Below are 27,816 nucleotides of genomic sequence, written 5' to 3' on the forward strand. Positions count from 1 at the left end.
ATCAGAAATAACCTTGGGAAGAAATTTAGGGTGAGTGCGCATAACAACCTTAGCGGCATGAAATACAGTATAAGGTTCATTACAACACAACGGCTGAATTTCACTCACCCTGCGGGCCGATGTAATGGCCACGAGGAACGCAGCCTTCCAGGACAGGTGCTGCAACGAAGCCTTATGAATAGGTTCAAAAGGCTCCTTCATCAATCTGGACAGCACCACATTCAATTCCCATGAAGGCGAGGGAAGCCTGACAGGAGGGAATACTTTCTTCAAACCTTCCAGAAAATCTTTGATCACAGGGATCTGGAAAAAGGAAGTCTGTGAAGGGCATTTCCTGTAGGCAGTCAATGCAGCAAGATGTACCTTAATGGAATGGACATTAAGGCCAGACTGCGCCAAATGTAAAAGTTAAGGAAGGATGACATCTTCCTTGCAGGTCGTAGGATCATGGTTCTTAGACTGGCACCAGATACAAAACCTCTTCCACTTGTAAGCATATGAAGTCCGAGTGGAAGGTCTCTTGAACTCCTTCAGTATGTCCATGCAATCGTCGGGCAGATTCAGATGGCCATATTGCACTATCTCAGGAGCCATGCCGCCAAACTCAAAGACGAGAGGTTGGGGTGTAACATCCGTCCCCCGAACTTCGTGAGAAGGTCCGGCCTGCACGGCAACCGAATGGGAGGAAGGAGAGACCGGTGAAGTAGGTCCGTGAACCACCACTGCCTGGGCCACTCCGGGGCGATGAGTATCATCCGAGCTCTGGACCGGGCCAGCTTGATGAGCACCGCCGGAATCAGGGGAACGGGAGGAAAGGCGTACAGAAAGCTGTTCGTCCAGTTGATCCATAACGCATTCCTCAGCGTCCCTTGTTGGAAGTACCTAGAGGCGAAGTCTCTGCACTTGCTGTTTTCGGCGGTGGCGAACAAATCTACGTCTGGAGTTCCCCACCTTGCGAAGAGTTCTCCTAGTACTTCGTCGTTTATGACCCATTCGTGGTTTTCCTGAAGCAGTCTACTCAGTGCGTCTGCCTGAACATTCTGCACACCTGGTAGATGGGTAGCCGTTATCGTCAGTCCTCTGGCTAGGAGCCAGTGCCAGATCGTCTGCGCCTCCTGCGACAGAGTGCGCGATCTCGAGCCCCCCTGCTTGTTGAGGTAGTACATTGTGGTAGTATTGTCCGTCTGTACAAGCAGAGAGTTGGTCTGGAAGGACGGAAGAAAGGCCTTTAGCGCCAAGTGAACAGCCCTAAGTTCCAGGAAATTGATGTGATACGTGGCCTCCATCGGCGACCACGTTCCTTGAATCTGCAGAGTCCCGGAGTGCGCTCCCCATCCCAGAAGAGACGCATCCGTCACGACAGTCTGCGCGGGAATGTCCTTGTGAAAGGGAACCCCTCTGAGGAGATTCTCCGCCGAACACCACCACTTCAGAGACTGAAGAGCATGCAGCGACAGGCGAATCTTGTCGTCCCAAGATCCTTTCCTCTGATCCCACTGGTCCTCCAAGCACTCCTGCAGCGGTCTCATGTGCAGCCGTGCGTGTGGCGTCAGGAAGATACAAGAGGCCATCGATCCCAGTAGAGAAGACACCGTCCTCACTGTTGTAGATGGAGTCGTCATAAGAGCCTGAGCCTTCCGAAGGAGTGATAATCGTCGCTCTTCCGAAGGAGACACGCTTGCTGACAGCGTATTGATGGAGGCTCCCAAGTACTGTATGCATTGGACCGGAGTCGGGACAGACTTGGCCATGTTGATGTGCAGCCCCAGCTTGTTCAAGAGAACGCACGTCTTCTGGAAGTGTGCTCGCGCTTCCGAGAAGGAGGATGCCTTGATCAACCAATCGTCCAAGTACGGGTAGACGAACACCTTGTTCTTCCTCAGGTGCGCTGCTACCACCGCCATGCACTTCGAGAACGTCCTCGGTGCAGACTTCAGTCCAAACGGGAGTACTGTGTATTGATAGTTATTGGTGCCGACTTGGAACCGCAGGAACTTCCTGTGTTTGTGTGCAATGGGGACATGGAAGTAAGCATCCTGTAGGTCTATGGCGCATAGCCAGTCTCCCTGTTGCAACTGAGGGTAAATCTGATGCAACGACAGCATGCAAAACTTTTCTCTGCGAATCCATTTGTTTGCCTGTCGCAAATCCAGAATGGGCCTGAACTCGTTCTTGTCCTTCTTGCGAACCAGAAAGAACCGGGAGTACAGACCTCTTCCTCTCTGAGACAGAGGTACGTCCTCTATCGCCCTTTTCCTCAACAGGATATCCGCTTCCGCCTGAAGCTCGCGCAGCTGAAACTGCGAGCTGACCGGGGGAATAGCTGGAGGAGGGCTGGTGAACCGAAGACTGTATCCATTGCAAACAATATTCAGCACCCACTTGTCCTGAGTAATTTTTCTCCACTCTGCCAGAAAAAATTGAATGCTTCCCCCTACCGGAGTGGGTAACAGATCCGGGGGAAGTAGGTTCCTAGGGCCTAGACCCAGCCTGGCCCTTAGGCGCCGGAGCCGACTGCTGGCCTCCCCTGCCCTTCTGGCGCTTCTGGAACGGCTTACGGAACTGGTGTTGCTGTTGCGATTGTCCCGAAGCCTGTCCCCGTCCACGGCCTTGTCCGCCGAACCGCCGTTGGAAAGGGCGGTACTGCTTCTTGGTCTCTTTGGGCTTTTCCAGGCCCACAGCCGTCAGCGTCTCGGCCTCCGCCTTCATGCGGGCCATTTCATCGTCCGCATGCTTCCCGAAGAGGGTCTCACCGGAGAACGGCAGATTGGCCACCCTCTGCTGTGCGTCCGGCTTCAGGGACGTAAGCCGGAGCCATGCGTGGCGCCGTTGGTTGACTCCGTGGCAAAATCCGTGCGCCGCCAACAGGGAAGAGTCCGCTGCCGCACTGATTATCTGGTTGGCCACCAGCATCCCCTCACTTAGTACTTCCATGAAGTCTTCACGCTGCTCCCGAGGTAGATGCTCCGCAAAGCGCTCGAGGGAGTCCCAGAGGGCGCGGTCGTATCGGCCCAACAGAGCCGTGGCACTCGCCGCTTTCATGGAGGTAGCGGAAGTTCCACAGACTCTTCTCCCCGCCGAATCCATCCACCTTGACTCCTTATCCGGGGGAACCGTGGAGGAAGGAGCGGTGGCATGCTGCTTGCGAGCCGCCGTGACGATGACAGAGTCAGGCGGAGGCTCCGCTCTCAAAAAGGCCGGATCCGAATCGGGAGCCCGGTACTTCTTTAGTAATCGTGATGGAGCCGCCTTCGTCACCGCAGGGGTGAGAAACAGGTCCATAGCCGGTTCTTCCAGGCCCGGCACCAGAGGCAGGAGAGGACGAGACAGGTGCTTTTGATGTAGAGTCTCGAAAATGACCGACGTCTTCGGAGTAGGCACCGTCAGGGAGATGCCCAACTTCGCAGCTCCCCTCAACAGGACGTCTTGAAACGCCCCCAGGTCATCTATCGGGGACACTCTCGTGTCCGGTGACCCCGACAGGGTAGGGGAATAATCCCTGGTCCCAGAGGACCCCGAGTGTGAGCGAGATTCGCGCCTGCGATCTCTCCTTCCTCCCAGAGCGAGAGCGAGAGCGAGACCTGCCTGCTCGTGGGCGCTCCTTCGGTTTACGTGGAGGGGTCTTCCTTGGTTCCTCACGGGGATTCGTCGGTTCCTCCCGGGGTTTCGGTTTTGGAGTCCCCTTAGGAGGAACAGGCAGGGACGGCAGGGAAGTGGACCTCGGAGGAGGAACCTTCGGCTGCGGGGTGTGCCCATGCGGAGGGACCGGAGGTGGAAGAGGGTCTCCTGAAGGCAGTGGCGGTTTGGGTGGAGGGTCCTCCTTAGGAACAGGAGGAGGAGGAGGAGGAGTCCTGGGCCGAGATGGCGTGTAGACTTCCGAGTACACCGAGCCCGGTGACCCTTTAGGCGAAGGATGCGGAGAGCCAGTCCCATCAGCAGGCGACCGCTTCCTCTTGCGCCCCCCACTGGAAGCAGCATGACTTCTGGGACTAGAATCCCTCCTGCGCCGTTTTGGAGAGGGTGACCGACTCCTAGATGCTGACCGCTGTTTGCTGGACGCAGAGCGACGCTTCTCTGGCGTAGAACGACGCCTCCTGGACTCCGGCGTCGAACGCCGTCTCCTCGACGTCGATCCTCTGCTCCTCGGCGTCGACCGTCGACTCCTCGACGTTGCACGTCGCCTTCTCGACGTCGAGCGTTCCGTCTTCGACGACGAACGTCGCCGTCGTCTTGATGTTCTCGACGTCGAGGAGCCCCAGCTGTCATGCAGCCAGTTGTGTCAAATTTAGGAGGCCAGCCAGGGGTGGCATAATACATGCTGCAGCCCCTGGCAGCCCTGGGTACACCTATGCCCTGAGTTACAGGGTCTGATAAGGTGGCCCAGTACCAATTGGAAATGTACCTAGGGTACATGGAATCCATTTTACAGAGAGAGCAGTAGGCCTGGGGTCCTGATTGGCAGGGCCCCAGGTCGACTATGTCCAAAACCAGCTAAAACACAGGGCAAAAAGTTGGGGGCAACCATAGTCAGGATGTACCTTCCTACACAACCCCCCCCCCCCCCAAACGAAAGGAGATAAGGCTATCCTTGTCCAGGTAAGCCTCTATTACCTAAGTGGCCATATAAGGAAGGACCAGCTCTGGCTTGGTTTCCCCCTGTGTCATGGTCCACTAGGCAACCCCTAACCCTAAGGGTATCTGAGGGTCTCCACCATAGGGAATCTCTGTCTCTGGTGTGTCTTGGGAAAGAAGAAGGCTGATGCTGGGATGGAGTACTGAAGTGAGGCTCCTCTACCTTTGGGCTCAACTTCCTCCAATCACCATTCATCATGTGTGCCTTTCTTTCTTTAGCTGAGATGCACTGAGCTCTCAGGGTCAGCCTCTGGCTACCTAAAGCTGGAGGCTGAGTCCCTCTGTTTGGCTTACTGAAGGGACAGGTCAGGTCTGGGGTTTTTAGGCCCCATGTTTGGCTGTGCCCAACAGTGTCCAGCTGTGGGAGTTCCCTAACTACTTTTAAGGGGGATCCCTCAGGAGTCTGTTCTATTCTCACTTGGCTAGGTTTACCAGCTTCAGTGATCCTAATCTGCTGATTAAGGGGTTCTTTTTGACAGGGGGCCCTTTGGGGTCCACCACTGGCCTCCCTGACCTCTTCAGCCCTGGGCTGACTGAGGCAGGGTAGAGAGGTGCAGGTTACCTGCTCCAGACTGGGTCCCACCTGGGAAGGGTCCACTGCCATCAGGGGCTCTGCCAGGCTAGGCCTGACTACCTCTGGGGCAGTTCCTTCAACAGGGGTAGAGTCTGCTCCCTGAGGAGGCTGGCTCTCACCTAGTGTCTGGGAGGGGGAAGACTCTTCTTCCTCCTCAATGCTCTCTGTTTGAGTGGAGTGATCCATTGTTTCAGGCTTCACAACCTCACTATCTGTCTGAGTAGAGGCTGAGACCATTTCAACCTTGCCAACCTTTTCAGGGGGGCACTCAGTTTGTGTTTGGGCTGTGACTGTCACAGCCCTCCTATCCTGTTCTGGAAAGTCTGTCTGAGCCTGGGCAGTGGCTACCACTGCCCTTCCAACCTTTTCAGGGAGGAATGGTGCTTGGACTGGGGCTGTAGCTATTACTGCCCCACTAACCTGTCTGGATAGGCCTATCATTCTGGAATGAGTCTCTTGTTCCACCTCAGCCCATGCTGAGAGTTCCAGGTCATTCCCCAGTAAGCAATCTACAGGTAGGTTATCTGTCACTGCCACTCTCATGGGCCCTGTGACATTACCCCAGCTGAGCTTGACTACTGCCATGGGATGCCTTCTCTTCACTCCATGAATGTCTGTCACCTGATAAGTAAAACTAGGGGTCAGTTGAGCAGAGGGGACCAGATGGTCACTCACCATGGTGAGGCTGGCCCCTGTGTCTCTGAATGCCTCAACTTTCTGACCATTCACTAAAACTTCTTGTCTATACTTTCCCAAAATGTGGGGTCCAGTAGTGAAGTTGGCAAACCCCATGCCAGTCTCACAGACAAGAGTGTGGTCAGGGAACCTGGCTAGGCCATAGTCCTCCTGCTGGCCCAAAGTAATGCCCACCACATTCTTGGGGGCACTCCCACCACCTGGGGGATTACCACTAGTGGTAACAGGAGGTTTAGGAGTATTACCTGGGGGTATATTTCCCTTATTACCATTTTTAGGGCAACTGGCATCACTTTTGTAATGACCCACCTGTTTACAGGTATGGCAATAAGGTTTCTTCTGTTCTGAAGGAGTGTTCTGGGACCCACCACCCTTGTTGGAGTTTTGGGGCCCTTGGGAAGTCTTCTCTGTGGATTTATCCCCACCCTTCTCTTGAGGCTTGGTTGATTCCTTTTTCTGGTCACCACTCTGGTTTTTAGGCCTAACCCTGGTTCTGACCCATTTGTCTGCCCTCTTACCCAATTCCTGTGGAGAGGTCAGATCAGAGTCTACCAGGTGCTGATGTAATAACTGGTTCTGACAATTATTTAAGATTTGCTCCCTCATAATTAGATTATACAATCCTTTAAAATCAGTAATGCAAATGCTACTTACCAGTATGCATCTGTTCTTGGCATGTAGGGCTGCTGACATTCATATCTGTGCATAGATCGCCACCTAGTGTTGGGTCCGGATGATTGCACATTGTTGTCCTGGAAGAGTCTTCGAAGTATCACGAGATAGGTGGCTCCTCCCCTGGACTACAGTGCGCATGGGCATCGCCTCCATCCCCAGATTGTTTTTAGCCATTGGCAGAGATGGAGTGAAGAATGTGAGTGATGACCATGCTATGAGCATATGTATGTATATGAATTAATTCTGCAGCTGCTACAGGCGCCGGGGAGGAGGGTGGGCGATATGAATGTCAGCAGCCCTACATGCCAAGAACAGATGCATACTGGTAAGTAGCATTTGCAGTTCGAGGCATGTGGGCTGCTGAATTCATATCTGTGCATAGAATACATAGCAGTCCCTCCATTAACGGCGGCCGCCCGTGCCAGCTGCAGCAGTCTGAAAAAGCGTTTTTAGAACAGCCTGACCAACAGCTGCCTGCTGTTTGGAATGCACGTCTACACAGTAGTGTTTAGTGAAAGTATGTGTGGTAGACCATGTGGCTGCTCTACAGATATCTTCTAAGGGAATGTTACCTAGGAAAGCCATAGAGGCCCCCAACTTCCTGGTGGAGTGGGCCCTCGGTGGGATAGTGAGAGTGCGCTTAGCTTTAGCGTAACAGATCTGAATGCACTTTACTATCCACCTAGCAATCCCTGCTTTAGAGATAGCGTTTCCCTTGTGGTGAGTGGCAAAAGCAACAAAAAGCTGCTTGGTTTTGCGAAATTCTTTTGTCCTGTCTACATAATACATCAAGGCCCTCTTAACATCAAGGGTGTGGAGCATGCGCTCCGCCAGCGTCTCTGGGTTTTGGAAAAACACCGGCAATTCGATTGTCTGGTTTAAGTGGAATTGGGATACCACTTTGGGTAGGAATTTAGGGTTAGTGCGGAGCACCACCCTGTTAGCATGTACCTGGAAGAAAGGTTCTTGGATGGTGAGCGCCTGCAGCTCGCTAACCCTCCGTAGCGAAGTAATTGCTACTAAGAACGCAACCTTCCAAGTCAGAAACTGAAGCTCACAAGAGTGCAGTGGCTCAAAGGGAGGACCCATCAGCCTCGTAAGAACCACATTGAGGTTCCATTCTGGAGCTGGTGGGGTCCTTGGTGGAATGACCCTTTTGAGTCCTTCCAGAAAGGCCTTGATAGCAGGGACCCTGAAGAGTGACAGGTGTTGCCTATTCTGGAGGTATGCTGCCATAGCAGACAGGTGAATGCGGATGGAAGAGTATGCCAGGTTGCATTGATACAGGTGGAAAAGATAGCAAATGATGTTTTGAATGGAAGCATCTAGAGGGTCAATATTGTGGTTAGCACAGTAGATGACAAACCTCTTCCATTTAGCCGCATAACAAGCTCTGGTAGTGGGCTTCCTTGCCTCCCGAATGATGTTCATGCAATCGGGAGGAAGATTGAGGTAGCCAAACTCTAGGACTTCAGGAGCCAGATCGCCAGGTTGAGCTGTTGCGGATCTGGGTGCTGAATGTCGCCATGGCTCTGCGTCAGAAGGCTGGGAGTGAGATGAAGCCTTTGATGCGGTACCACAGACAGTTCTAGAAACGTGGTGTACCATGGTTGGCGAGCCCACGTTGGAGCAACCAGGATGAGAGTCATCGAGTGCTGCCTGAGCTTGCGTGCTACCAGCGGTATCAGAGGCGCTGGGGGAAAAGCGTACGCAAATTTGCCTGACCAGTTCATCCACATCGCATTGCCCTGTGATTGGGGGTGTGGGAATCTGGCGGCGAAGCTTTGGCATTTTGCGTTCTCCTTTGTGGCGAACAGGTCTATCTCTGGATGACCCCACCTTTGGAAGTACGGTTGGAGTACTGATGGATGTATCTCCCACTCGTGCATCTGATGGCTGTGCCTGCTGAGCAGATCCGCCATTTGATTGTCCTTGCCCGGGAGATGCTCTGCCATGAGGAAGATGTTCCTCTGAATGGCCCACTTCCACATGCTCTGAGCCAGATGAGACAGCTGTGGAGAGTGTGTGCCTCCCTGCTTTTGAATGTAGTACATGGCCGTCATGTTGTCCGTCCGGATCAACACGACTTTGTTGCACAGATGTACTTTGAACGCCTTCAAGGCCATGAAGATTGCCATCAGTTCCAACACATTGATGTGCATCTTCCTTTGCTGTAGTGTCCATAGTCCCTGCACAGTGTAATGGAGTACATGCGCTCCCCATCCCTGGAGAGAGGCGTCCGTCGTCAGGATAATCTGTGGGACAGGCTCTTGGAATGGTCGGCCCTTGCAAAGGTTGTGTGGATTCCACCAATGCAGAGAGTTGTATGCCCGACCGCTCACCAACACTAGGTCTGTCAGTTGCCCATGAGCCTGAGTCCACTGACGTGCAAGGCACTCCTGAAGCGGACGCATATGTAGTCTCGCGTGCGGGACAATGGAGATGCAGGAGGCCATCATGCCTATCAACTGCATGAACACCCTCGCTGGAAGCGAGTGTTGGGGTCTGAATCGTTGGATCAGCGCCTGGATACTGGCGATTCTCACTGAATGTGGCTGCGCGGTGGCCGCCAGAGTATTGATTGTCGCGCCCAGGTACTGTCGCACGTGGGCGGGCTGGAGATGGGACTTCGGGTAGTTCAGAGAGAATCCCAGATCGTGCAGGAGATGAATGGTGCGTGACACGTGGTCGACGCACTGCTGTTCTGTTCTTGCCTGAATGAGCCAGTCGTCCAGGTAGGGAAAGACGTGGACGTGCTGGCGACGGAGATGCGCCGCCACAGTCGCTAGGCACTTGGTAAACACTCTCGGTGCCGTGGTGACCCCGAACGGCAGAACCTTGAACTGGTAATGCTGGTCTAAGATAGTGAATCTGAGGTACTTCCTGTGGGAAGGATGCAGGGGAATATGAAAATAGGCATCTTTCAGATCCAGCGTAGCCAGGAAGTCCCCCTGTTGAAGCAGGGGAAGCACCTGCTGCAACGTGAGCATATGGAAATGCTCCGAGAGGATGTACCAGTTCAGGGGCCTGAGGTCCAGGATAGGCCTGAGGGATCCGTCCTTCTTGGGGATCAGAAAATACAGGGAGTAAACCCCTGTTCCCCGCTCTTGCAATGGAACGAGCTCCATCGCCCCTTTTTGCAGCATGACTAGAACTTCTTGCTGCAACAAGGTCAAGTGCTCGCCTGACATAGGACGGCTCCTTGGGGGTATGTCCGGTGGAATGGACGTAAGCTCCCCGTACTGGATAATAGACCTCACCCACCTGTCCGTGGTGATGGACTTCCACGCCGGCAGGAACTGCTGGAGCCTCCCCCCGACCGGTGTTGCATGGCCGGGGAGCAGTGACAAGACGTCACTGTTTGTTGGTGGCGGTGGACCTGGAGCTATTGTTGCCACGTCCCCTGCCCTTGACATTATTGCCTCTGTAACCACCTTTATTTTTGTTGTTATACGAGGCTTGGTTGTTAGTCTTGTAATATGGTGTGGACTGGGATGCTTGTCCCCTTGAGGTGCCTCTGGAGTTTGAGCGGCGAAAGGAACCACTCCGAAACTGCTGACTTTGTAAAGCCCCCATGGACTTGGCAGTTTCCGTATCTTTTTTCATTTTCTCCAGGGTGGCATCCACCTCAGGGCCAAACAGATGGTCAGGATTCACTGTCTGATTCAGTATAGTGGTTTGGATGTCGGGTTTGAACCCCGAAATTCTAAGCCAGGCATGGCGTCTAAGCAGCAGACTAGTATTGATAGCCCTGGAGGCTGTGTCTGCCACATCCAACGCACATTTGATGGATGCATTCGTAATGAGTTTACCCTCCTGAATGAGCATCTCCCCCGCCTCCTTGTATTGGTCAGGCAAGTGTTGTAGTATGGCCTCTAATGTGTCATAATGGGCCCTATCATAACGTGCAAGCAAGGCTTGGGTGTTAGATATTCTCCAGATATTCGCTGCCTGTGCAGCAATCCGTTTGCCTGAGGCCTCGAAGATCTTGGACTCTTTGTCTGGGGGAGGAGCGTCACCAGTAGTTTGAGAGTTCGCCCTCTTCAGAGCATTGGAAACGACCAGGGAGTCCAATGGCAAGTGTCCCTTGATATATGTCGGATCCGTGGGCGCTGCCTTATATTTCCGGTCGATGCGAGGGTTGACCACACGCGCTCGGGTGGGCTCCTTGAAGACCTCCGTAGCATGTTTAAGCACCCCCTTCAGCATCGGTAGCGTCTTGACTGATTTTTCGGCTACCGAGAAGGTGTCGAATAAGAAGTCCACATCCACGGGGTCCGCGTGCAGCTCGACGTCGTGGTTAGCAGCAGCCCGCTCTATCAGGGCATTGAAGGCCGCCGAATCCTCTGTCGGGGACGTCTTGGCCGCGAAAAGTTGAGCGTCCTGACCCCCCTGCGGGTCCTCAGGGTCGCCTCCGGCGGACCACGGAACGTGCTCCTCCTCCGGATCCGAGTACGCCGGATAGTCGTACTCGGCGTCTTCCTCGTCCGCACCGGCCGCGACGGAATGCGTCGGCGAGTACCCCAGGGGTTGTGGGGACACAGGTTCCACCAGCGCCGAAGAGCCCTCGGAGATCCGTTTGTTTTTGAGAGGGATCTTAAAATGTTCCAACGCCGGCTCCGTCGTGATCTTTCTTTTGAGGAGCGACAGTTTTCCGGTGTTGGCGTCGATGGTCACCTCACGACGTTCCTCTTCAGCAAGCGGTTGGAGTCGAAGCTTCGACACCACCAAGGCCGCTTTAGGTGCCAGTACCTCCTTCGAGGGTCCACTCTGTTTCGGCGCGAAGGCCTTCGGCGCCGACTTGGGAGGAAAGGTGAAACGGATAGGCGTCTGCTCTTTTGCAGGCTTAGGCGTGAGCTTTGGCGCGACAGTGTCTTTTCGAATCCGCTGCAAAGATTCCGCCACCTTCTTCGTCAAGGCCGGAGAGGGCTTGACCGGCTCGAGTGACTCTTCGGCATCGAGAGCCCGATCACCCGCATGCGCCTTCTTTGGGGCCGACGCCCCATGGCCATGCGCGTCGTCGCCCAGACGCTTTTTCGGAGCCGACTTCGGGTCCACGACCCCTTTCGGAGCCGACTTCGGGTTCACGACCCCTTTCGGAGCCGACGCAGCCGCGTCGGACGATTTCGCCTTCGGCACCTTCCCCGAGGACATCGGGTCGGCCATCTTGGCGTGGCTCTTTGAGTCGGCCATTTTGGTTTCCTTGGAAGTTGACGCCTCCAGAACCTTCTTTACCAGCGCAACTTTCACTTTCGGTTTCGCATCCGAGGGTGCGTGACCAGTTGGCTTCACTTTCGTTTTCTTCGACGTAAGTGATGGTTCATAAGTGTCCGTGACCGGGCCCGGAGGCGGGGACGTAGGACTCATAGTTAGATCTTGGGTAAGGCCCGAAGGCGATCCCTCGACCTGGTCCGTAGGAGGGGTAATAACCCCAGAGTCTGGTTGGGGATGCTCCTCCTCTGAGCTATCACCCATAGTGGCAAAAGCCTGTTCGTCGTCCCCTACCTCGTCGGTGACTTCGTCAAGGTTCTCCGCACCTTCGTCATAGGTTTCACCTTCGGATGCGGGATTAGAGTCCGAACCTGGCACGTCGTCTTCTCCCTCGACAGATTCCTGGAAAATGTCATCAGGTGGGGGCGCCGTAGCCGATAACTGAGCCTGGAGCCTATTGGCCCGACGAATCTTTAAAGTCTTCTTGCTCCGGAACTTCGAACACGCCATGCAGGTGTCTTCGCGGTGATCCGGCGACAAGCAGGTATTGCACACAGGGTGCACGTCGAGGTGTGAATATTTAGAGTTACACACCAGGCACTTCTTAAACGGAGTTCGCTCCATAGCAAGAGTGTAGTGTAGGCCCGTCCGCGCCGAAAGCACGTGGAAGGGCAGATAGAGATCGGAGCTGAGAGTCAGAAAGAAACCCGTACGCAACTATACCGACGCCCAGCCTAAAGACCTTTTGGTCTCGAGTAGAAGTTGAATAACTATCGGTTCCGACAGAGGGAACCGAAACACATCCGAACCCAATGGCGTAAAAAAACAATCTGGGGATGGAGGCGATGCCCATGCGCACTGTAGTCCAGGGGAGGAGCCACCTATCTCGTGATACTTCGAAGACTCTTCCAGGACAACAATGTGCAATCATCCGGACCCAACACTAGGTGGCGATCTATGCACAGATATGAATTCAGCAGCCCACATGCCTCGAACCCTTACTACCCAGTAGCCAGCCTTCAAAAGCCTTAGTGGCACAATCAACAAAGTCAGTCCAATCTTGAGACTGAGTTTTCTGGGTGTCTCTGAACAGCATCCTGTATTGTTCAGTGGTTAAACCAAACCCATCAACCAGTGTATTCTTCAAGATTTTGTAATTGTTAGCATCCTCCACCCTTGTGGTGAGGAGCTTATCTCTACCTTTACCATCAAAGGAGAGCCACAAGATAGCTGCCCACTGACTTTGGGGAACACCCTGCACAGTGCAGGCTCTCTCCAAAGCAGTAATCCATTTGTGGATGTCATCCCCTTCTTTAAAGGGGGGCACTATCTTATTCAGGTGCTTTGTATCAAAACTCCTTTCCGTATTGCTAGGTTTATTGCTGCCACCAGTGGGCTGTAGCCCACATAATTCTTGCTCTCTAGCAAGGGCAAGTCTCTCTTTGGCCAGGGCAAGTTCTTCCCTTTCAATACTCTGTTTGATTGCCCTTTCTTCAGCTCCATACACTCTCCTCTTAGGGGAAGACATCCCTCTGTGAGAAGAGTTGAGAGAGCCATTGGTTCGAAGGGATCTGTTAGAGCCTCTTGATAGAGACCTAACTCGTCCATTCCCAATGTTAAGCTGACCTGAGAGTGGGCCCAGGAGTCCCCTGGTACCAAGCTCATGTCTGCTTAAGTTGGACCTGGTTAGTCTATTGACTTCTACCTGTCCCTTATCTGCCTCATCCCCTGACAACTGGTCCTCATCCTCATCATCATCTGCTTCCTGGAGGGGATGGTCCTGGCTATCAAAGGGTCCCTGTAAGGAGGGCAAACTCCCCTCTGGATTAGAAGGGTCTGGGTTACCAGCCCTACTGGCATCATAAGCCTCTAAGAGGCCAATCAGAAAGGAGGTGGTGGGGTTAGACCCCTGTTTTAGCTTCCTGAGGGTACACACTTGTCTCATCTAATGGAAGCTAAGAGCAGCATATTTTGAAGTAAGGACCTGTGGAGGGTCCACTGACAAGGGGATACTCAGAGTTTCCTCCTTTGTCTGACATGCTGATTCTAGTGTGGTGTAAGTGATGCACCTACCTCCACTATGTGTTTACCTACTGATCCCTTGCTAAGAGTTGCAGCCAAGGTGTGCTAAGCCTTGAGGAGCTGCAACAGCTGGTTCAGTAGAACTCGGAGTATTCTAAGCTTAGTTATATGTACTAACAGTACTTATGTGATCTTTCAACAAGATATTCTTAGGATACGTGTGGTAAAACAACAGCAAGCTCAAATCCCAACCGCTGCTCACCAATGTGAGAAGGTGGCCTGATATGCAGAGGTCACTATTCTAGTGAACACTATGTATCAGTCCAGCAACCCTTATTGATGATTGGTTGTAAGTCAACCTAATAGACCAGCTATCCTAGTAGCGTGGATACGAGCAGTCTAAGGCTAAAGACTCGAGAGGGCGTGTTAAGCCAGCTGTTATACCACATATACCCCTTGAACACCAAGTGAAAGGACACCACACAAGTGTTATGAAAATAAACAGTTATTTATTAAAGATCACAACAGCCCTGTACTCTTTATGAGGACAGGGTACTAAGCACAAACCAAAACTCGTACAAAAATACTTAAGTTAGCACAGTATATACAAATGCCCGAGGGGCACGGAAAACCATATACTTGAAAAGTGGAATGCGAATTTACTAGCAGGTAAGTACAGTACTAATAGGCTTTGGAATCGCTAGGACTTGACTATAGAATCGTTAGATTACTTCTAGGAGACCCAGGGGACTCGGGTGCAGTGTGTGCACTCTCACGCGAGATGCGGGACAAAGTCTATGGTAGCTAGAAATTGCAAAGTTAGTGTTCTCGGGCGAACCCGACCTGGTAGGGAGAAAACGAAAGTAGATTCTGACCCTTGGATACTGAGGCTATGCTGGGGCACCGAAATGCCGAAGTTACCTAGCCCAGGGGCTGCAGCTGCATAGGACTCAAAGGACGTCGGGAATCCTCGTTGACGGACCAGGAGCCTGGAAGAAAGAAGTTGCTGGCAGGCGACCAGTGAAGAAAGTTCGGTGGATCCAAGCCTGGATCGATGGTAGATGACACCTGAAAGCAGAGGGGACCAAGTTCGAGACTACTAGCCAGTAGTCAGTGGGCACCAGGAGGGCACCGGATGGTAGCCACCTCGACAAGGCGTGTGGGTGACGCTGTGCTCGAAGATCTCACGGACCAGGAGGCGTTGTCGGCGACCAGGAAGGAGGATCGAGCTGTCCCACGAAGATAGAAGCTGTTGGCGTCGCTGGACCCAGGATTGGGCAACAAAGCCTTGGCAAATTCAAGCCCACGCGGTGGACCTAAAATGGCGTCTGGAGTGGACCAGGAGGGTCCGGGGTGCCTCTCTTAAAGAATGAAGCAAGGGCCAGTCTGGAGCAACCAGACCAGCAGCAGTGATGTCGTCGGGCGTCGTTCAGAAGGCCACAAGCCAGCCGGCTAGTAGCCAAACAACGCGGTGCACAGCAAACAGCAGAAGGGCTCCACGCAGATCGTGGAGATGCAGGGAGGCTGATCTTGGGTGCTGGAGCTGCGCAGGGTTGGGGCTTCTCGGACCCCAAAGCACTCACCAGTGGAAGACTCGGTGGGCTTGTTACAAAGAAGTCGTGCAGTCTTGGCGATCGTCGGTCCCTCGAGGTCTCGTCGCACTCACGGTTCTCAGCTTTGCTGTAGAGGTCAGAGGTGCCAGGGAAGCCGGGTCTCGTCGAGCTGGGTCGTCGGATTCGTGAAGAAGGACTTGCAGCAGACCGCAGTGTTCTTAGGATGGTGCCTGCGGATGCAGGGTGACTACTCCTTAGCCACAAGGGAGAATCTTGAGGAAGAAATCTTGAAGTCCTTTCGCAGAAAGTCGTGTCTTGATTCCAAAGATGATCTAATTTGAACAGGGGGCCCGCTCCCATCTTTATACTAACAAGCATTTACAATGCAATGGTTTCGCCTTTTGAAAAGTTTGAGCTATTGGCACTGTAAATGACAAAATTTGTATTTATGTGTTGGTCTTCACAACAGATAAATAAATGGCATTGTCATTTACAATGCCAATAGTTTAATCTCTGGCAAATGCCACACAAAGACACACATACAGACACACACAGACCCACACACACCAACAGAGCCCCCCCAACACACGCACAAGCAGGCAACAGGGGCACACAGAGGCACAAGCAGGCAACAGGGGCACACAGAGGCACAAGCAGGCAACAGGGGCACACAGAGGCACAAGCAGGCAACAGGGGCACACAGAGGCACAAGTAGGCAACAGGGGCACACAGAGGCACAAGCAGACAACAGGGGCACACAGAGGCACAAGCAGACAACAGGGGCACACAGAGGCACAAGCAGGGGCACACAGAGGCACAAGCAGGCAACAGGGGCACACAGAGGCACAAGCAGGCAACAGGGGCACACAGAGGCACAAGCAGACAACAGGGGCACACAGAGGCACAAGCAGACAACAGGGGCACACACGTGCAAAAGACACCCACAAGCTGACAGCCCAATTATCTTGAGCCACAAAATGTATACAGACCCTTAATTCGGATCACGTTTATTTTAGTTTCAAGTCACCATACCTAGAAAAGACATTATGTAAATGCAAAGATTGTTTGCTAAGTGTTTGTGAGTATATCTGGCTGCACCAGGTTTGAAGTGTGCTTACATCGGCACAGTGGCTGTAGTGGGGTTTGTGGAGGGTTTTTGTTTAAATCTGACTGGAAGGGTTGAAATGATGAGTGGTCTTCCCGCGCAGCTTCTGATCTGCTCTACAATGGCTGTCACATCCCTCCACACGGACCCATCCTTGCACCCCTTGCCCCCAGACATCACTCCACTTACCACCGGCGGCTTCTTCATGGTGAGCCCTGTGCGGGGCGGCTCAGGCGGTGCTCCCCGGGCACCCCCGCCTCCTGGCGCCTTCCATTGTATGCTGTCCGCCGGTCTGGTGCTCCGGGAGCAGTGAGGCTGCGAGCCCTGGTTCGGAGCTGCTGCTGCTGAGCTGCAGATTGAAGGCAGCGTTCAGCAGCACTCTCTTTGGGCTTCCAGTGATATCCACACACACCGCCGCCTCCCGCCGTCTCTGCTGGGTCCTAAAGCCCGCCCCCGCCATCAGCTTCGGTGTTTCATAGACACGCTCATCTCCAAAGCTAAGCATGTTTCCTAGAGCATTTCACCATGTGTGTGCCTTACCTAATGACGAGGGGTTATTACCTAACGTGCCTTTACTTTGACCAGTGTAAAACGCAGAAAAAACAGCATGCTGTAGATTTTACACTTCTACGTTTTATCGAACAGGAATGATTCTCGCAACTGAAATACCGACTTATTCCGATGATCCTTTTATAATTTGATTGGGTCGAGGCGGGGCTTTCTGATGTTTCCTGCAGAGCCGAAATTTAAATAAATTGTACTTCCGTTGTGAACTTGGCATCAAGTATTTTATTTTATGCATTTTCGCTGTCTCTCGTCATATTTACATAGACAGAGACTGTGTTCAATTGGGTCTATATTTAAGTACCGAGGTGAGCACTTGCTCGCGCAGCTCCAGGTGTGGCGGAGGGGCAGACGGAGGCGTGCTCTGCCTCCTCATAGCTGACAGACACCGTGTGTAGCCTCCATCAGCAGGCAGGTGATGTCTGCCGCAACCTCGGGTCTGCCGGATCATATCCCAGCAGGACTGACTCCCGGCCCCGCGGAGCGACAGCGGACTGCGCCTCTAATGGGGTCTAACCGAGAAGTGACATGTCAGCAGGGCAAGAAGGAGGGAGGCTCGGGAGGGGTAAGTGCCGCACCCGGAATTAGAGCGAGCAGACCCTTGCCGGCCAAGGACTCCCGCGCACCAGCCTCTCTCTCTCACCTTGTGATCTGTGGCATGTATCCTCGGGTGGAGAGACCGAGTTTGGAACGTCCCGCGGGGAGGCAAAGCCGATATACCAATAAGGCCAAGTATACAAAAGAGAGCGATTAAGAATCCGGGAAGATCGGAAAGATAGTGGATCCGCCACACCATACAAAATTAGATCATTAAAATATACAAACTCCTGTGGTACATCTGTTTCACATTTTAGGACGGAGGAGAAAGAGCAACATAAAAACACATAAAAACAGTAATTAAATATAAAAGTTTTGGCAAATAGGATTTCTCCAAGGGCTGAAAGTTAGTTCACACAACAAAAGAAAAATCACAGTAAATGGATTTGAGCGTCCTCCGAGATCTGTAAAGTCGGGTACAAGTCCCAGGGAAGGCTAAAGAAGGCTTGGAGTTCACAAATGTAAAGTCTAATGGAACAGAGTTACAAATAATTTGAACAAACCCTTGGGTTGCACTAGTTTGAAGCTTTACTTTAAACCAATGCTACACAGACAATTGGCCTTTGGTGCATGCGCATCAACCCACACACACACATACATATGTTGTACCCTCTTACTTTTTCTCAAAACAATGCAACATTTTTATTCACACACCCACGATAGGCAGTGCAGGCTTTAAATGAAAGCTCACCTGCCAAATCACAGCACAAGCCATCCCTCAGGGCCTGCACCAAATATCTTGCTATTGCAACCCAGTCGAGTCCCAGACAGACAACCTCTTGAGCAAGTCACCCCAGCACTGAGCACTCTGCCAAGAACCCCATTCTATGCCAGTGGGGAGGCATCATTAGCACCCACCAGTGTCCTGTTCCCAAGAGCACTAGATATGACACTACTGGGACATTCACTCAGACCATCACACTAGCAGTGTCTTCAGCTAAACACCCCACTGGGGCCTCACTCCCACCATCCTTCCTGGTTCTCATCCTAGCAGCACAAAGAGGAAACCCCTTTAATTGAGATGGCCCAGCAGGCGGCACTTCGGTGGAAGGTTCTCCCTCCCACTTATACTAAAGTACATGGATTGTGGATACATAAAATTATAAAATAAATATTAAGAACAGTTTATAAAAAATGCTGTAGTGTAAACATCATCCCGACTGCACAGGCTTACCCCTCTTATTTATACAGCTGGAGGTGGTCCTCGCCACCTTGATTACAGTTATTGCTATCAATGTTCATTGCCAACTCTTCAACTTTCCCTCTTGGCACTACACTTCTTCACCAAGCGTCCGGTGCTAGCAACATGTGATGAACTGCACTTCTTTCCTAATAGCCTTCAATAGAAGTGTCCCAGCATTGTCCCACTCAGCACTGGCTTGCAGTCTTTTCTTTCTTGGGAGTGAAGTTATGAACCCTAAAAACCACCTTCACTCCATCCCAGCCTTCAGAAGGGACAACCATACCTCGGTCTACAGCCCCATGGGTGACCGCATCATAGATTTTGGTTGCAAGGGTGTGGAATAGGTGGTCTACGTTTAAGTTGCTCTTGGCTGATGTTTCGATGTAGGTCATGCCCAGATGAGCAGCCCAGGCTGCAGCCTCCTCACTAGGCACAAGATAGCCAGAATCCCGGTCGCTTTTCTGTCCCACCAGCACAAAGACAGCCCGTTCGGAAAGCACATTCATGGCCTCCATATACCAGTCGTCCAAGGAAAGGAAGGTGGACCGATTACTCCGATCAAAGACCAGGAGAACACCAACAGCATTACGATAGAAAGACCGTGTAATGCACCTGAAGCGCTCCTGCCCCGCAGTGTCCCACATCTGCAGCTTGACCCGCACGCCGGGCGCCAGCGTCAGCATCTTCACGTGGAACTCCACGCCCAGGGTGCACACCGCCTGCTCCAGGAAGGACTTCTCGGTGTAGCGCTGCACCAGCGACGTCTTCCCCGCCGTGGCATCCCCCAGCAGGATGGCTCGGAACTGGTAGTGCCAGTCGGCGGCGCGGACGGGGGCAGGGGAGGTGCGGTGGTGGCGGTCCATGCCTGCAGAGCCAAGCGGTGTTTGTAGCCTGGGGGGGCCTGAAGCGGCCCGGGAGAGATCCAGACGGAGCCGCTGTGTCCCGCCCGCCTCCATGGAGCTGTGTCCAGGCTCAGCCTCCAGGAAAGAAGCGGGAGGGGGCGGGAAAGGGGGAGGAGAGAGCTGACGACGGCCGGCCGGGGCAGAAGGCGGGCATCAGAGAGAAGCGGGAGGGGGCGGGAAAGGGGGAGGAGAGAGCTGACGACGGCCGGCCGGAGCAGAAGACGGGCACCAGGAACAAGCGCGGGAGAGAACGAGGGGGGCGGGTGAGTACACGAACGGCGGGAGGGGGGGCGGGAGAGGACGAGGGAGGCGGGAGAGTACACGAACGGCGGGAGGGGGGCGGGAGAGGACGAGGGAGGCGGGAGAGGGGCAGCTAGGAACAAATAAGGAGACCCGAGCAGCAAGGGAGGTGCCGGCAATGCCGGAACAGACTCGGGGGCGTTCCCGGCGTCGCGTGACGTCGGCAAAAGCCAAAGAATCTCGGGAACGCCCCCGTGTCTGGTCCGGCATTGATGGACAGGCCCCTCGTCCAATGGCTAGGCTCCATTTATGGAGCTAGCCAATGGGACGGGGGGGCGTGTTCCATAGTGCTTACTATACTCAATAGATTTCTCTGGAGGAGGAGCCTAACGGCTCCGCCCCCCAGCGAAACCTAAAAAAGGGGGCTGACCCAGTGACTAGGTCCTGCCTATGGGTGGGACTAGGAGGGGGGTGGTTACACCCCTCTCCCCTGCCGGACTTCCCCAGGCCAGGGGCTGGTGTGCCCCTGGAACTGGTTCTGACTGGCCTATGCGTAGTGAGCACCGGGGTGCCACTCAGCAGTCACCTTCCTGAAAAGCCCTGCCTACCCAGGATACACAAAACCATGTCTGGGACGGTGCTAGCACCGCCCCGGACAGGAAACCCTTTGTCAAGGCCTCCCTCGCTGGAAGGACTCCCAGCAGCAGGAGGTCAGACTCGTGTCTGTGGTGGCAGCATCCATTTTGTGGAGCTGAGGCTTCAGTTAACTTTAACCGGGGTTCACAGTTACAAACATGTCGTGTCCCTCTAGAAGGGTGGAATGCTAACCCCGTTGCCAGAATTGGCGAGGGGTTAGTATTCCAATTCGTATGACACCTTACTCGACATGTTTTGATAAAGCAATACCAAAGTTAGCATTTAACCGCGAGGATTATAATGCACTTAAGAGTATATGGTATGCGATATCATGGAACAGCTATTAGGACTTGGTTCCGCAAGCTGCAGACAGGCTCAGCTCATGCCAGAGCACCATCTCACACGATTCCAAGCACTCTGCCTTCAGGATTGTCAAGGCCTGCCATAGGAGTGACTGATAGGAATCTGTGTGTCCATTTTAGGGTTAGGTATAGGTATACTACACCTACAGCAAAGGGTGATTACACGCCTTTGCCCCAGCTGTCATGCAGCCAGTTGTGTCAAATTTAGGAGGCCAGCCAGGGGTGGCATAATACATGCTGCAGCCCCTGGCAGCCCTGGGTACACCTATGCCCTGAGTTACAGGGTCTGATAAGGTGGCCCAGTACCAATTGGAAATGTACCTAGGGTACATGGAATCCATTTTACAGAGAGAGCAGTAGGCCTGGGGTCCTGATTGGCAGGGCCCCAGGTCGACTATGTCCAAAACCAGCTAAAACACAGGGCAAAAAGTTGGGGGCAACCATAGTCAGGATGTACCTTCCTACAGGGGGAAGCTTCAAAGGTGTGCCGCCTTTGTGAGCCTCTCCAGGCCACTTGCTGTACTCAGCAACTGGCCCCCACCAGTTATGTTATGTTATGTTATGTTATGTTAGGGGGGTTCTTTTAGAGCGCACTGACACCGTGAGTTTCCTGGCGCTGATTGGGAATTCAGTGAGATAGCAGATAGAGATTAGCCAGAATGGGGGAAAAGCCAAGTTTTTAGAGATTTGCGAAAGAGAGTGAGAGAGTTAGCAGTTTTAAGAGAGAGGGGAAAAGAGTTCCAGAGTGTGGGGGCAAGGTGTGAGAAGCTCTGACCTCCAACCCTCGCGAGTTTGAAGGAGGGGGTGGCAAGGAGGTGGAGATGGGAAGATCTGAGATTGCGAGAGGGGCGATATGGAGTGATGAGGGATTTCAGGAACCTAGGAGAGGGACCGGTCAGGGATTTAAATACTATGCAGCCGATCTTAAAGGCTGCCCTGAGATTGACCGGGAGCCAGTGCAGTTTAGCAAGGAGAGGCTTGGCCGACTGCCATTTTGGAATCCTGAAGACCAGTCGTGCCGCTTGGTTCGGAGTGATCTGCAGCCTATAGAGCAAGGTTTTGGGCAGACCGTGATATAAAGAATTTGAGAAGTCCAAGCGGGAAAGGACCAAGGCCAGGGTGACTTGGAGCAGAACTTCGGGGGACAGGAGATAAGCGACCTTCCTGATCCTGCGAAGCTGATGCATACAGGAAGAGACCACCGCCCCCCACCTGGGCTTTGAGTGAGAGTTCGGAGTCAATGATAACTCCCAGACTCTTTACAGATGCCACAGGGGCGGGAGGGGGGCCAAGCCCTGTGGGCCAGAAGTGAGGACCCCAATGGATGGAGCTCTTGCCTGGGAGAAGGAGCTCCGTCTTTCCAGGGTTCAGTTTGAGCTGATTTTGACTCATCCAGAGGAGAATGTGAGACATGACAGCATGAAAGTTAGAAACAGCAGAGGGGGAAGAGAGAGGAAAGATGAGTTGTAGGTCGTCAGCGTAGTTGAAGACGGTGACGTCCCACTGCCTCAGGGAAAGAAGGAGGGGGCGAAGATAAAGATTGAAAAGAAGGGGGGACAAAGAAGAGCCTTGAGGGACACCGCAGGTGGAAGGTACTTTGGGTCCACGGAAGGTACCCAGACTGACCGACTGAGACCTGCCGGACAGAAAGGAGTGGACCCAGGCCAACGCCGGGCCCTGGAGGCCGGCTTGTTCGACACGGCGGATAAGGATGTTGTGATCCACTGTGTCGAACGCGGCCGACAGATCTAACAATACCAGGGCCTGGGGGGTGCCCTTGTCCGCGTTGCCTCTCAGAGTGTCGAGTACGGCCAAGATGACTGCCTCCGTGGAGTGGCCGGGCCTGAAGCCGGCCTGATTACCCTCCAGGAAGTTCGAGCTTTCGACAAACTGTGAGAGGCTGGCAGTGACATGGGCTTCCAGAATTTTGGAGAGGTAGGGGAGGAGGGAGATGGGTCGGTAGTTAGCTGGGACCGAAGGATCAGCCCCAGGCTTCTTCAATAGGGGCACAAGAACGGCCTCCTTGAAAGAGCCAGGCACCGTACCCGAGGAAAGAGAGGAGTTCAGCAAAGGGAGGATACATTCGGGGAGGGACAAGCAGATGTTACGTAGCATGGAAGGGGGACAACAATCATCCGGGGAGCCAGACTTAACCCGGTGGCAAGTTTCGCTAGAGTGGCGGAGTCCAGGATAGGAAAGTGTGAGAGGGAGGAAATATTGTGAGGGACGGGAGTGGTGTCAGCGTCAGGAAGAGGGGCAGTGATGGAATCCTTAATCATTACGATTTTATCCACAAAGAAAGAACTACAGGCATTGCAGGATTCCTGGGTGGGGGCCTGGGTGGGAAGAGTCCTGGTGTCAGTGGTAAGTTCCCCCATAACTCTAAAAATCTCTTTTGATTTAATAGGTGCGGAGAGGATTCTGTCAGTGATGTGTGCAGATTTGGCCGCAATAATAGCTTTCTTGTACTTCTTGCGCGCAGTCAAGTAGGTATCCCTACTCGTGGCGCAATAGTCTCTTCTCCACCTGCGCTCGAATTGGCGAAGTTCAAGATGTTGCTGTTTCAAGCTAGGATTGTACCACTTGTGGGAGTGACTGTGCCGGGACCGAGGAAATTTAGTTAAAGGGGCCAAGACATCGCTTGCTGATAACAGCCAGTGGGAAATGTCATTGGCCAGCTTGCCAGTGCTGAGGTCAGGCGTGAGGGGAGGACGCGATTTTGAAAGGAGGTCAAGAAAGCCCTGGGTGTCTACAGCCTTCCATTTTCGCGCCATACCGCCCTCTAAGGAAGGAGCCCTGATATGGCCAGTGATGGTAAGAGTGGTCTCGACCAAGAAATGGTCGGACCAGATACAGGGGGTGATCACCGGGTGCGAGAGCTTGATCCCGTGGGTCCAGATGTGGTCAAGGATGTGACCTCCGGTATGTGTGGGGGCATCTATATGTTGTTTAAGGTTAAGGGACGATAAGGTCTCGAAGAGCTCGGTGGCCTGAGGGCCAGCATCCTTATGCTGGAACCAATAATTAAAGTCCCCAAAGATGGCCACACGGGTGAAAGAGGTGGTGAGGTTAGCCAGCTGTTCAGCAAAGGAGGAGGGAAAGAGAGGCATGGGGTGGGGAGGACGATATAATACCACGAGCGTGATGGCACCCTCGTTTGTGCCCAGGTTGATCACAAGATTATCGACAGCTGGGAGAGTAAGTGAGGAGGTGGAAATGAGTTGTAGATTTTTCCGGAGTACTGCTGCCACGCCCCCTCCATGACGGCCGCCTGGTCTATTGGCGTTCAGCATGTAGTAATCAGAGGGCAATGCCGCCAGAATATCTGGAAGAGAGTCCTCCGATAACCATGTCTCCGAGAGTAGGAGTATATCGGGGTTCTCGGCAGTCAGTAAGAGGAAGACATCAGTCTGATGCCTGATAAGGGAACGGGTATTAAGATAAAATATGCGAATGTGTGACTCGGGAGTAGCTGGTATGTCTGGCCCCAAACAAGGGGGGGAGCTTCCCTCAATTCCCAATGAGGAGATGCGGGCCCAGATGGTAGGGTGAAGGGGGCAGGTAGGGGACTGCAGTGCTTTAAGTGCCGCAGAGGTGTACAATATGGGGGCAGCAGCGTCCCTGGCCCCTGCGCCCGTCTGGGCACGGACGGGCACCGACGGGCGGGACTTAGGCGCGACTTCGGCGCGATGACGGCGCGCCCGTCCGCTGCGCTCCCTGAATGGGGGGACCATTTTATGGGGCTGAGGGCGGGAGGGGCCGAGCGCTGCACCGCTCGCCTACTCCCTCACCCAGTTCTGACCCCCACTCTGGTGGGAAGACCGGGGGGAAACCCTACTTCAGGAAAGGGGGTGCGCCAGCCTGTGCCAACCCCATCCCTCAGGTGGGGGAGACTAGGTGAAGCACATCCCCGGGGCTCCGGACAACTTGAAGTTGGGGAACCCTGCCCATCCCAGCTAGGCTCCTGCCCCCCCTCCCACAGGAGAGGAGCAGGCTAGGGGGTGTACTCACCCCAGGACAGGGACCCATTGGTCCTTGTCCTTGCCCTACCTGTAATGCCCCTAAATTCAGTATTTAGGGGCTCCCTGAACCTTCCTTCCTCAGATCCAGATATCAAAAAGAAGAAAGAAGATCAAGAAGAAGGAGACCCGCAGTGCAGCTGCTAACCACAGGACAACAACTGACTTGGCCCCAGCCCTACCGGCCTGTTGATCCTGGAACCTGCTCCAGCCTAATCCCGGAGACTCCTGCGGACAGCAACCTTGGGACACCCAGAGGACCTGCCTGCCTTGACCATCTTGAAGATTGGGACTCCGATCAGCAGAGGCTCTGCTGCAACAACCCCCCTGGTGCCAGCCAGGAAGCTCCGGACCAGCACACTCTGCACCCGTCGAGCCCAACCGAACCAAGACCACGAGGACATTAGAGTTCGTAATGACAACCTCCCAGCACCATATACTCTTAATGGCATCACTGCACTTACAGTTCCCAACCAAGAATGGCCCAGGGTACTGTAGGGGCACAGGGTTCATGCACCTGTGCCCACACCATTGGCTTAAGGCACCCAGCTAGAGGGGTGACTGATGTATGCCAGGGCAGTGGGTTTGTGGGCATGGCACACAGGCATTTGTGCCATATCGATTCTTTGTTTAGTTCTGCACCAGGACACTCAGCCTGCAAAGGCAGTGTCTGTGTGTGTGTGTGTGTGCGCGTGTGTCAGGTTGCAAGGCCCCTAAGGGTGGCACAATAAGTGCTGCAGCCCTTAAGCGTCTTCTCTGGTCTCAATGCCCTGGGTACCTATGGTATCATTTACCAGGAGCGAACATGTGGCCAGAGATGCTAATGGGGTTTAGCACATGTGGCCAGAGATGCTAATGGGGTTTAGCTTCAATACAGTTTTAGGGAAGGAACACAGGCCCTAGGCACCCGATTGGCAGGAGCCCAGGGCACAGTCAAAGCACATCAGTAATTCAGCAAAAAGTCGGGCATACCATGCAAGAAAGAGTTCCCTTTCTCACAGAGGGTTATGGGTTGCAAAATGGAAAGGGGCCTAGGCCTCTTTTCAGTTTGCTATACACTAAGGATTGCTTTTTTATATACCGGAGACTCCTGTCTCGACGATGGGGAAAGATTCAGGCATGTGAATCTATGAAAGCTCCAATACTGGAGTAAAAGGTTATACCCGAATGCATACCAGCCTCTCCAAGTAGGATGGACAGTCTTCACTGCATCTCACCTCAACACCTTCCATTTAGGGCAAACACCCAACACCTTTTCAACCATGTATTTCCAAATGAGGACAGGTAAGGTACCCATTGCAAGTCATGAAGCTTTATGGCCTTGTCAGTAAAATGAAGCGCTATTTGGATTCTACAATATAATAGGTACTGAAGAAAAAATAAAAGGTAAAATAGGACAAATAAATGGCAAAAGGTTATAACAAAATTGAGGGGCCTCTTCAACTACAAGTAAAAGACCTACACGATAATCAGCACAGAGACATGGGAGAATAAAATAGAATATATTACAAATTAAAGAAGGGCAATACAAGAACTGAAGAAAACTACGAGTATCAAAAATCAAGACTACTATTGACCAGCAAATAAACAAGATTGCTGCAATCAAATGAATCTCCAAATAGTGTTTACGGCATACATCTTCCTTATATGTAGCAGATATACTCACCTCCCATTGGGTGGAGGCCACTCAGGTTGTTGAGGTTCCCAGAGGACGTAGTCTGCTGAAGGAGCTGCAAATAAAGCTAGACATTACACCAAAACAAAACAAGAACGAAAGTGAGGGCTGGCTCAGCTTCTGAGAGGTAGAGCAGCACACTTAACCCAAGGAGAAGACTTGAAAGAAAGGCAGAATAGACAAGGACATGAAGGTAAAGGAAACTACAGAGGGCTTGGGGGGGGCACAAAGAAGCTTGATTACAGAGTGAAATGAAGCTAGGAATAAGTCTACAGCAAGAGGAAATGCTGGTGTGAGGCATAAGTGCTTTAGTAGACGATTAGAGCAACAAGGAGCATATGAAAAGAACAGAACAAAACTAGTTTGGCAAACCAGAGGCTTTTTGGGGTAGACCAGGGTGGGGAGAAGGGGGAGGGGTGTAAATTAATCAAGATGACCCAAGGAGAGAAAGGGGGTTTGAGCACAGCATGTCAGAATATAGGATTTTATGGGGGCACCGGAGAGTGAGCAGAGAAGAAAGAACAAGATAAATGAGAATGTTGAGCAGTAAATACTAGAAGAGTGATTTTTTGAAGTGTTGAAGATGGGTTGGAGCAGATCAAAAGGGTAAATGGGGTGTGTGAGGAGTTGGCCTGATATATACTGTTCACTATTCTAGTGAGCACTTTGTATCAGTCCAAACAACCCTTATTGATGATTGGTTGCAAGTCAACCTTGATAGACCAGATATCCTAGTAGCATGGATACGAGCAGTCTTCGGGCTAAACTCTAGAGGGCGTGTTTAGCCAGCTGTTATACCATCACATATACCCCTTAAACACCAAGTGAAAGGACACCACACAAGTGTTATGAAAATAAACAGTATTTATTTAGATCACAACAGCCCTGTACTCTTTATGAGGACAGGGTACTAAGCACACAACAAAACTCTTACGAAAATACTTTAAGTTGCACAATTTACACAAATGCCCGAGGGGCACGGAAAACCATATACTATGGAAGTGGAATGCGAAATTACTAGCAGGTAAGTACTAATCTCATAGGGTTTGGAATCGCTAAGACTGGCCTACTGAACCTTCAGATTACTAGCAGGAGGCCTAGTTAGGCTGAAAACGAAAAAGGATCTGGACCCTTGGATAGTGAGGCTATGCTGGGGCACCGAAATGCCGA

General features: G+C 52.8%; 1 protein-coding gene and 1 pseudogene across 8 annotated transcripts in view; both read right to left on the bottom strand.

Annotated features, from left to right (window-relative positions):
• The window catches only part of CELF1 (CUGBP Elav-like family member 1), a 288,215-nt gene that overhangs the window by 120,733 nt on the left and 139,666 nt on the right, over nt 1-27,816 (bottom strand). For 4 of the 8 annotated variants that reach the window (XM_086959737.1, XM_086959734.1, XM_086959736.1 and 1 more), the window contains one exon: nt 26,638-26,713. In XM_086959737.1, coding sequence (XP_086815863.1) covers nt 26,638-26,713 — 76 coding nt within the window. The remainder of the gene's footprint in view (nt 1-26,637; nt 26,714-27,816) is intronic. The other 4 variants (XM_086959739.1, XM_086959735.1, XM_086959738.1 and 1 more) reach the window with 1 other exon arrangement.
• Nucleotides 18,998-19,696, bottom strand: LOC147729408 (ras-related protein Rab-39B pseudogene; annotated as a pseudogene).

This window comes from Lissotriton vulgaris, chromosome 2_2 (genome assembly GCF_964263255.1).
Source record: "Lissotriton vulgaris chromosome 2_2, aLisVul1.2, whole genome shotgun sequence".
NCBI classification, from domain to species: domain Eukaryota; kingdom Metazoa; phylum Chordata; class Amphibia; order Caudata; family Salamandridae; genus Lissotriton; species Lissotriton vulgaris.